At 29.0% G+C, this 11,793-nt stretch overlaps 1 protein-coding gene across 1 annotated transcript; it reads left to right on the top strand.

The window, feature by feature from the left end:
- Positions 1-5,544: 5,544 nt before the first annotated feature.
- On the top strand, positions 5,545-7,794 carry LOC104816784 (protein PLANT CADMIUM RESISTANCE 9). The gene is made up of 4 exons (XM_010545746.2): positions 5,545-5,659; positions 5,771-5,842; positions 6,818-7,027; positions 7,593-7,794. Exons 1-4 carry the CDS (start codon positions 5,614-5,616, stop codon positions 7,667-7,669), a joined length of 405 nt encoding a protein of 134 aa, XP_010544048.1. The 5' UTR covers positions 5,545-5,613; the 3' UTR covers positions 7,670-7,794.
- Positions 7,795-11,793: the final 3,999 nt, after the last annotated feature.

An 11,793-nucleotide genomic window follows, 5' to 3' on the forward strand; every position in this document is an offset into this window, starting at 1 on the left:
GGGGAAGTGAGAGGGATGGCCGTCGCCGTCAGAGAGAAACTACGAGAGTTTACGGAGGGTTTGCTTTCCTGTTTTTCAATTTCATTTACTTTTTTAAAAAAAGGCAACGGGCCGTCGGGTTTTATCCGATCGAGCCGAACCCGAGCCCGGTCCGATTTAAACCAGTCTAAACATCCGAATAATTTAGGGCCTTAAATTTCAAGCCCGATTTGATTTTTTTTGGATATTTACTAAATTTAATTTTAATCGATTTAGTTTCGATTCAATTTTTTCAAATTTTACGGATTCATCAATCGGTTATAACTCATCCATAATTATAATGAAAAATAACAAATAAAATACTAATAGATTATTTGGGTTGAATGAGTTATAACCTATTAAACCTAATCCATTAACCCATAAAATATTTTAACCTAAAAAATAATCCAAATACAAAAATAATTGGTTTGGATTAGATTAACCCATCTAGTTCAACCCAATTTGATATCAATACTTTTGATAATTAATTTTTAAACTCTGAAATAATAGAATCCGAATCAAACCATTTCGGTTTGGTTTGGATTATGTTTTTATTGATAAAAACTCATTTTAAAAAAATTGGTTTTTTCGTTTATTTATTATTCAATTCGATTTGATTAGATTAGATTAAGTTTAGTTCGGTTTCATATGGATTCGGATTCGATTTGGTTCGTTTTGAACTAGGTTAGATTTGAATTTGGTTTGGTTCAATTCGAATTTGGTTTGGTTTGTATTGGATTCGAAAATTTATATGTTTTTTATGAATAGAAAACTATTTTGAAAAGATATAGAAAATTAGAATTTGTAAGTATAGAAATTTAAATTCTATATTATATCTCTTAGTTTTAAAATATTTAATTTTTGTTAGACAATGAATATTCCAACGTGAAATTTTTATATCAAAATTTTATTTTTGTATAATATAAATTAATTTTTAATTAATTAAACTGAATTAGTTAATTGGATTTATATTATATTTATGGATTAAGTTAAACCCGTTAAATTATTATTTTTGAGTTGATCTAATATAATCTATTAATTAGATCAATCTAATTAGTTTAGATTTAAATAGATTCGTTAATTTAAATTGATATCGATAGGATTTAAATCGGATTCGGGATAAATTTGATACTTTTATTGCTCTCATAAAAAATGGACAAAAGTTTGATTTTCTTTTTTCTGTTTTATAATCATCTAAAAAAATACTAAACTAAGAAAAATATGAAATAGTCAAACAAACCAGACTTTATTTGAAAATTTCTAATAAAATTATCTCAATTTTCTAAAAAAAAATTCGACATGTTATAATTTATACTGTACATATGATTAAAAGCTTAACATAAACATATATAAAAAAACAAAATATAAAAAATAAACAAAATATTTATATGCACCTATACACATGTATATACACATTATTTTCTCCTTAGAAAATCTATTCGTTACATTTTTATAATTTTTTATAATATTTGGTATAATAGGGTTTAAACCTTGGTAATGAGAAGCATTTTGGGCTATTTTTACCACTAAGAACAGAACGAATAAGAACAGACAGTATTTGAAAAGACAGTGAGACAAATATTAAATGACAATGATATTGAACTCGTTGATAGACCGATATAGTAGACCTAGAAGATGTAAATCCATAAATTGAGTCAAAAAACAAATATTATGTTTTACTATATGAGAAACAATAGAATATAATAGTATGGATATATGTCTTTCACTACGAGAGAAAAAGAGAGAAAAAAAAAAGGAAAGAATTTTTTCTAATGAGAGATATCTTCTTACTAGGTCTGAAACTTTATTTAAATATAAAAATAATTTGAAACTTTAAAAACCTAATGACCACGTACACGATGAAGAGAACTATCATCGTGTGTCAATGTCCAATTGTAATTTTTTCGATAATAATATTAGCTTTCTTTATCTTATATATACCGATTTCGTCTATTACTTTAAAAATGAAGTATAATCATCTCAACAAAGTTCGTTCTATGATATATTATAAGTCTATTTGATATTTGAGATATGGATATAATGCCAAAAGATATAGAAAACGGATTCAAATTACTTTGTTCTTGTAGGGTTAACCAGATTATAAAGGGAATTTAGTTTTAAACATAAATTCATTATATTTATGATCAAATAAATCCATATAATTTCAAAAAATCAAAATAATTAATTTACAAAAAAATAATATAGAAAATAAGAAAAATAATAATGGTTTAAAGATAAGTTCTTTCTAGGAGTTAGGTGAGTCACTCGTGAAATCAAAATGAGACTCGGGTATAGAATGTTCGGTGAACATTGTAATTGACGTAGATGGAATCAAACCTACCATTAAAGATTTACGAGACACAGTCGATCACTAGATATGGGATTTATACGACTAACCGAAATTTGTATCAGAATTTTCGTTTCTTTTCCAAGCTCATCTCTCGAACCATTTCTAATCTAAGTCCTTAGGATGTTTTAACCATAATCTGAATATCATGTTATCCCTTTTTTTTATCATCTCGAGCCTCTACCATGTGTTGAAGTTAGTAGTTATCTCTTTAATAATATACTCGTTCCACAAATTAGACCCGAACTATCAACACTTGATACACTCATGTCCTCGAATAATGTTCGTTAATGTCGGAATTTTTCAGAAGAAAAATGTTACTCATAATATTAAGTGTATATATATAACAAATATCATACCGTATAAAATATTGATTGACCTCTTTTGTTTTCGCTTAAACGTTGAAACAAATCAATATCATATATATATATATATATATGATTTATTAATAAATAAATCTTCAATTGTAAAAAAGGAACGTAATGAATTTTATTTTTTATTTTTTAAAGAATGTACCTGTATTACACAAAGTATCTTGTATAATACACAAGTATCTTGTGTAATCACTTATCTTGATTTTATTTTGTGTAAAAATTAAATAGCTATAGTCCTCTAAAACTAATTTTATTACATTTTGATATAATCAATAATGAAAAAATTTAAGAGACTTTTTTAGTAAGATTTTTTAATCTAAACTGAAATGTAATTTTATAGGCTAAAGTTTGCAGGCATCTAATTTCAAACATTTAAAATAAAAAAACCTATGTTTAGATTGTATAGATTCATCAATTCTACACACATTTTTAATACCAAAATATATAATACATGTTAAATCTCTTTTCAATTGTAATGAAGATTTATTTTATAGTAATCATATATTTGTTATTACATTTTCCAATTGCATATATCATTTTTTTCTCTTATAGGGCATTGCTTATTGTTTCACCTTTATATATGGTAACTTGTTTTCCTTTATTATATTTTTCGTCTTTTTTTTCTAACACATGATATTTATCTACTTTAAAATCAGATCTAAATAACACAATAATTAGGAAAGATGATTATAAGTTTAAAACTAAGGCAATGAGTATATCAATTGTAAAATTTTCATATTTTTTCGAATTATTTAGAACAACCATTGAGAAATAATATTTTTGATCGTATCAGAGTGATATTTTAGAGTAATGATCGAGTCATATGCTAAACATTTGAAAATATAGTATAATATATGAATTATCAAATCTTTTAGATGTAAACTTTTACTCGTCTTCGAGTAAAGAAATTTGTGAAAAACTCTTTATGGATCGGTGAATCACGGGTGAAATCAGAATGAGACTCGGATATAAAATACTCGGTGAATATTGGGGTTGATGTAGATGGAATCGAACCTACCCGTTAAGGCTTTCCTAGACACAATCGATCACTAGACATGAGACTTATACAACTAACTAAAATTTGTATCGAAATTCCCGTTTTCTTTTCAAACTTATCTCTCGAAATATTCCTAACCTAAGTCTTTATGATGCTTTGATCATAATGTGAATACCGTGTTATCCCTTTTTCTTTTTGTCATCCCAAACATCTAGAATGTTTCATTTGGCAGTTATTGTTTTAATGATATAATCGTCCCACAATTTACTCAAGCTATCGACATTTGATACACGCATGTTCTCGAACGATGTTCGTTAACGATTAGCGGGATAGAGGAGAGTAGGAATTTTCTGAGCCTCTAGGACGTCGAAATTGGCGGTTATCTTTTCATTTTATACACATCCCAAAACTTAAACCCAAACTATCGATATTCGATACATTTATGTCTTCAAACGATATTTCATTAACGAGTAGTGCAATAGAGAAGTATCAGAATTTTTTTAGTTTTTAGAACGTTAAAATTGACAGTTATATTTTTATTTTATACTTGTCCCATAACTTAGACCCGAACTATTGACACTCGATACACTGATGTATTCAAACGATGTTCATTAACGAATAACCTGAGAAAAGAGTGTTAGAATTTTTTCGAGCCTCTAGGATGTTGAAGTTGGTTGTTATATTTTTATTTTATACTCGTTCCACAACTTAGACACGAGCTATTGACACTCTATACACTCGTTTCCTCAAATGATGTTCGCTAACGAGTAGTGTGACAGAGGAGTGTCAAGAAAATGATGGTGTATCAAGTGATTTTTTTCGATTCGGTTGACCTCGCATACATATAACTTTGGTGATGATTCCTAAGAAGGTATATACACTTGGTTCGAAGAAAAAAAATTCTTTGCAAATCTTGGGGAAAACGAGTCATCCAAATATAAATAAAGTTTCTTAAAACATATATTGATTTCTTTTTTAAAATATTATCTAATTTTGAAACAATTGAATTTGAATATTTATAATAATGTTACTTTACGATGTGAAAATCATTTTTCACATAATGATTCGAGAGATTTACGATAATGTTAACCGAAAACAATTAAATTCAGATATTTATAAAATTGAACTAACTGTTGATCGGGTAGAATGTGACCACCGTAAATAAAAGAGGAACTAATTATGAGCAAATAAAATATGTTTTGTGCTAATAAAATTAAATATCGATCATCATTACGTATAATGATTTCTTCAACAAATATTTTATCAAGTGAAGTTTAAATAATTGGACTAACTTGTCCTAATTAATTGTCATTTATTTAATTGTACCACTAAAAAGATAATGGTTCTTGCGTGCATTTTGTGGCAATTCAATTTGACTATTGGAAATTACCTCATAATTTCCAAACTCTCTAAGTATTGTTATGTAATTAAATTAATTGAATTCCATTAGACTTTAACAGATACAATTAAATAAATTGGTCAACTTTATAATTTTAAATGAAGAATAAATTTTTTATTCAAGTTTTACAAGAATTAAATCGAATAAAATATGTAACATATAATAATTAAGAAATAGCAGACATTATACTAGTAATTACATCTACTCATAACATTCAATAGAAAAATAACATTCCTAACAAATTAAATCATCTGTTCAAACACGAAATCTGGAAAATTACAGTCACAATGTCATTTTTTATGGTGGCCAAAGTCAAAGTATAATAAACTAAATATTAAAAAAATGATGGAACTTATATAAATACAGACCACATAACCATAAAAAAAAGTCCATACACATCTACCAAAAAAAAATCTTCATACAACCCTTCTTTGATCGATCGAATAGGTCAGAAAAAGAACAGAGAATAAACTGAAACATGTGGACTAGTGGTTTATACGATTGTTGTGAAGATATCCCTAATTGTAAGTTTATAAAATTCGATATTGATATATTCATTTATTCGCATGTATTGAAACTTTTGTAATTTGTGTAACGTGTATAGTCCTAAATAAATTCTTTTTTCTTGGGTGAAGGCTTCTTGACGTGTTTTTGTCCATGCGTGACCTTCGGGAGGATAGCTGAGATTGTGGACCGAGGGAAAACCAGTAAGTCTAACTTGCTTGCTTGTGTGTATATATGCAGTTATGCACACGCACAAAATACATTTTTCTTTCCTTTTTTTCATCATTTTATTACAAAATCAATGTATAAAAATCATATTATATATATATATATATATATGAAATAGAAAAATAAATTTATCCCGTTTCAAAATTATAGCTTTGATTCTACAATAATAAAACCCAAAACAATATCTAGTGAATGGAGTGAACATTCATTTCGGTTATTTTGCTTATTAACCGAATCGAATAATTGATTGGTTATGATTTTTCAAAATCCGAAATAGTCGAATCCGAACCGAATCGATTGAATTTAATAACCATTTATTATAAATTCTCAAAAATGAAGTAACCGAATCTAACCAAACCGAAGAACCGTTTATATATCATATATATTCCTAATCTAATCATTATTTTATTTTATTTTTAATTTAATTTTTTATTGTTTTATTATCTTTAAAGTTTGCATGATATAAATATTTGAATTGAAGAAAAATTATTATATAATATTTTTATTTTATTTTTTTATTTTTTCATATTATAATCGAACCAAATGAAAATTTTAATTGGTTACAGTTTAAATACATAAAACCGAATCGAATTGAATAAAATTAATTAACGGTTTGGTTATAAATTCTTATAACCCAAAATAACCAAACTCAAATTAACTGTAACCGATTAGCCCGAACCGAACCGTTCAGCTATCCAATAACACTAACTTTTTTATTTGGATTTGATGAATAAAATCCGAACGAATATTATTTTTTTCTAAACCAAAAAGTCTGAATATGAACGTGATGGAAAGAAATGATTACCCTGTTTTCATATTTGCATTTGATTTGTTTTAGGATGTAAATGAAAATGGATTTTATATTATGGATTAAACTAAACCGATCTTAATAATTTAAAAAAGAAAAAGAAAGCAAGATATTACGAGTTTCTAAGGAAAAGGTGATACAGGCAGGAGACTTGGAGCGTTGATGGTGGTGGCGATGTCCCACATCGGATGCGGATGGTATTACGCGTCAAAATACAGACTTAAAATAAGGCAGGAATTCTCCTTGCCGGAGGAGCCATGCTCCGATGCCCTCATCCACTGCTTCTGCTGCGGCTGCGCTCTCTGCCAAGAACATCGCGAGCTCAAGTCCCGCGGCCTCGATCCATCCCTTGGTCCGTATCTCCTCTTGTCACGGCTTTATATTTTCATGCTCGGTCAATTTAGTCACGAGATCCAAAGCACTACTTGAATTCATCCGAAAAATGTCGGGTTTCTAGTTTAAATTTTTCGGTTCGGAAATTGAACGTACTGATCTGACCCAATCTGGACTCAAAACTTATAAGGTTGGGGTTCGGGCTTTGTTATATAGACCCGAAAAATTTAGACCAACCCGAATATGAGCCCTAAACCCTCAAATCGAATACAGATTTGAACCGACCCGATTGACATCCCTATCTTTTTTATCTATATCTTGAATTTTTGGATTTTAATTTTTTTTTATCAGGTTTTGTTTATTTAAATTCTGACGAAAAAATATTTATTTAAGAAGTCATTTTCGTTAATTTTTCCAATTATTTTTGACAAATTATAATCAATCAATTTCGTATCAACTTTATTTCACTTATTTCTTATTTTGCCTGAATCTATTGAAATGATCGCTCTTCATAAAAAAAAAAAGACTAAATATTTAATATAATAAATTTTTAATAACTATTTTTAAATTTTTTTTCCTCGAAGGATGGCAAGGTAACGTGGCAGGGCATAATCCACAAGGCAACACGCCACCAACCGTGGCAACAGGAATGGACCGTTGATCAAAACGCCTTTCTCCACACCACCAATTTCTGCCATATTTCAACTCCTGTTTCTGTTAATAAAATATGTGTGTTATTTTTTTGGGTTAAAAAACTATGTGTGATTTAATTTGTATACAACTTTTTTTTAAAAAAAAAAAACTTGTAATCGTCGATGATTTTTCATTCTTCTTACGTTTATATAAATAAGTATATGTACTTATATACCTCAGTCAAATTTGTGTCTAAGTGTGAATTTTCATGTTTCCCAAAAAAAATACAAATATTTCTTGATATTTATTAGCTAATTTTAATTTATACTGATACTGAACTAAAATTAAATTAATATTATAAAATTTAATCAGAGAGCATAAAATTGGTACCAAATGTATTTCTAATTTGGATCAAACCATGTGCTTATAATCACTAACGTTATCCTATATCTACATCTAATATCTCTTTCACCCTTTATTTTTTTAGTGTGATCCATGGAAAATGATATAAATATTCATCACATAATTAAAAAGTCTTCATTATTTTTATTCTACGCCGAGCCTATCTTTCTATTTCTCGACTATTTTATTATATATTTAAAATTTATCTATCAACTAATACTTGATTTTAAATTTATTTAATTTAGAGTTGAAATAAATATGTTGAAAACATTATTTGATATATTTTTTATTCAAAATTAATTCATTTCGAATATAGAATTTTCCAAAAAAAAATAATAATAGAATTATTTAAAAATGATAATTTTATGAATAAAACCAAATTAAATAGAATATAAATTTCATATATATTTTTTTCTAAAAAATTTAAATATAAATCTAAAATAAATTAATCAAAATATAGTTAAAAGTCAAATTGAAATATAACTGAAATTCAAAATTTTATAATGGTATTATCAAAGTATAACATTTTAAATCCAGCACTACAATATATATATATATATATATATATATATATTAAATCTGGCAATCCATACAAACAAAGTACGAATCTTTTATTTGAATAGTTTGTAATATTTTCCATCATTTCTCACGGTCACATTCCTTTCTTTTTTTTTTTTTATACAAGGGAGTTAAAACTTTAAATTACATCACGCAACCACGAGAGGTTATAATTCCAATCCTATCAGCATAAAATAATTCGGACATGGCAGATGGGGGAGACTCAAAGACCGTCAAACCGATAGGCAGATTATGTCCCATAGAGGCGAGTTGATCGTTACAGAAGTTCGATTCACGAAAGGCATGAAAAACTGAAACTGTCTATTGTCTCGCACATATATCCTGTATTGCCTTTATAATTAAGCCATCCACTATATTTAATCTGTTCGAACTTTGGATCGCATTCACTAACGCTTGATTATCCACCTCCACTATCACTCGATGCCATCCTCTTTCCCACGCCAACCTCAATCCAAGCAGAACTCCCCAAACTTCCGCTCTAAACACCGAACAAATCCCTAGATTAGAGGCAAAACCAACGATCCAATTGCCCCAACTGTCCCTTACTAGGTCACCCGCTGCTGCCGAAACGGGATTTTCCCGAACACTTCCATCTGTATTTAGTTTCATAGTATCCCAAGGTGGAGGATCCCAACAAATATCCTGTACAATTCATGGTCTTTTCGATGATGATAGAAAAGTTAAACTTCCCAACTCATGAATTTGTCTAAAATATAGCATAATATTCTCCGTTGTTTGGGATGAGATACCTTGATTTTGGAAAACAAAGTTGTTGCGCCAACGCCACAAGAACCAGCATGTAACACCAAATATGGTCGACCATGGCAATTTCTCAAGCTCTGAGCCACTTAACAAGTTCCTTTCAAACCATTCGGATACGTTATATCTGAAAAAGTCTGACTGTTCATTTGTTATCATATAAAAATCTGTTTTTTCTATTGGTGAAAATCTGTATTCAAGATTAGCTTTATAATCTTTAACATTTCCCCACAAGACTAGCTTGGAGAATTGTCAAAAAGCTAATCTTGTAGAACACGTGTCCATGCATGCATCAGTTTCTCTTTAAACGTGCGATCACATCATGTGGCAGCTCCTTTGACTTTTCCATCATTTCACATCTCCTCAAGTTTTCTGCATGAACTTATTAAAATAGTTAAATAATACAAGAGAGTCCGTAACGCTCTGTTTGAGATGATAAACCTAATATAAGCATGCAATAATATATTTTTCATCAAACAAAAGTAAAAGTAATGTCCTAACACATGTGAATGCTAAATTTGATGATTTTGACAAATGAAGCATTATACGAAGAGTATGATTAATGTGTTGTTTACCATTTATTTTTAGCATTTCACTTAAATGTTCATTGAACACTAAAAACATGTCATTTATGTTGTAAGCATGATCATGATTATTTCGAACACGTATGTATTGTTTATTATATAATGCATGAATATATTCTCCAAGATGAAAAAACATAGGCGTTGAGAGTGTTTTTACCAAATCTAAAGTTGTTGAAACTCATAGGAAATATCATTTCTTTTAGTTCTCCGGATGTTTGCATTGTTTTCTTTTCAGTTGAGAAGTATACGAGTATACCATGACATTCTACCTCACTCGTGAGTTTCTCCTCACCATAAATCTTCGAGATTATTTGTTGTTTTTTCTGTCTAAATATACTAACAAAAACAAGCATATCAATTGGAAAATAAATATCAATCGAGATAGGAGAAGAGACGATACTACAAACTCGATTTTCTCTCAATGCTAAGGAGATGCTAGGATTCTTTGTTATTCTCGGATGAAGAACGATATCGGATGCGTGTGATGCCTCTTGTTCGGGGTTCTTCACCTCCATTGTAAGGTCATTCATCATCACATCCGTTTCTCTTTCTTCTTCTTCCGAGAGTGCATAGTCCAAGTCATGGCCGTTGTCATGATTTTTTTTCGTTTTATACCTCTCCGTGCAATGTTTTCGCCTCTTCAATATTTTATACCTGTATTTTTTTGCATAATTTCAGAAAACTCATTACTTCGAAATAATTCTTCAAGAAGTGTAATATTTAACTCGATGTTGTTTGCGTTGACGTTTTGCACCAACGTCTCTCTTATAGGTTTTGGTATTTTGGCTAAGACATCATCGACATCCCAATGCTCCCTATATTCTGGTTCTTCATAAATCTCTTCATACTCACAATCATTATCACAATACTCACATATATTGTAGTGAGAATGAGATATTCGGTTTGAAATTAAAAAACCGAGAGAGACAAAAAAATATGTTGAACTGTGACTTGAATGAATGGTCAACGATTCACTTGAAGAAAACTCTAATTTTGGTTTGAAGGAATGACCAAAAGTGAGAACATTATTTTGAAAAATGAAACGAGCAGGCTCCTACTTCGGTATACTCACAGACGAGAGGGAATATGCTTCGATTTCACAACGGAATAAAAAAAAATCGTAACAGAGGGATCCTCTAAACCTTATACTTTGATACCATAAAGATTTCTATAAGTTTGAAATATAATTATATAATATGGATAAAAGAATTCAAAGAGAGTTGATAATGAACGAACAAATAAGATGAAAGAAATATGAAGAATGGAATGGAGTATTAATCTCCTATTCGTATATCTTACAAATCCCACTTAATCATGTCACATATATAGAGAATAAACAAATAAAAAATATAAGAAAATAAACAAATCCTAAACGGCTATATACATTTAAGAAGATTAATATGATGCAAATCGCATCTAATCAAATTTATAATGTTGCGGCCACCATATTTTACATCTTCATGGTTTAAGCCCTTGAATGTTCTTAGGGCTGTGGCTTCATTAAGTGATCATCACATGTTTTCTAACATTTGATACTTTATAATCTTCAACAGTTTACACCTTTTAATAAATCATTTTGAATATACTTTTTTTTTCTATCTTTGATCAATACTTATCATTATATTATAATTGAAGTTCTTGAATCGTACTTTAGTTGGGATTTCAACCTAACTTTGCAAGCGAGAAAATAAAAGTGCACAGGGGATTTACGTATTCATGTTCTTTTGAACCTTACGTTACGACCAAGTAAAACTGGCAAAATCACTAGAACTAGATCGAGAGGTAGAACCGGAGCTGACTCACACAAAACCTCGTGAGCTCAGCAGGA

The sequence above is a fragment of the Tarenaya hassleriana genome, unplaced genomic scaffold, assembly GCF_000463585.1.
Source record: "Tarenaya hassleriana unplaced genomic scaffold, ASM46358v1 Cleome26, whole genome shotgun sequence".
NCBI lineage: Eukaryota > Viridiplantae > Streptophyta > Magnoliopsida > Brassicales > Cleomaceae > Tarenaya > Tarenaya hassleriana.

What these genes read in the sequence shown, in the direction of transcription:
- LOC104816784 (XM_010545746.2), top strand. Translation starts at nt 5,614, where the DNA reads ATGTGGACTAGTGGTTTATACGATTGTTGTGAAGATATCCCTAATT. An exon ending in TTGTGAAGATATCCCTAATT is followed by an intron (nt 5,660 to 5,770) that starts GTAAGTTTATAA and finishes TCTTGGGTGAAG; the next exon opens with GCTTCTTGACGTGTTTTTGT. An exon ending in CGGCCTCGATCCATCCCTTG is followed by an intron (nt 7,028 to 7,592) that starts GTCCGTATCTCC and finishes TTTTCCTCGAAG; the next exon opens with GATGGCAAGGTAACGTGGCA.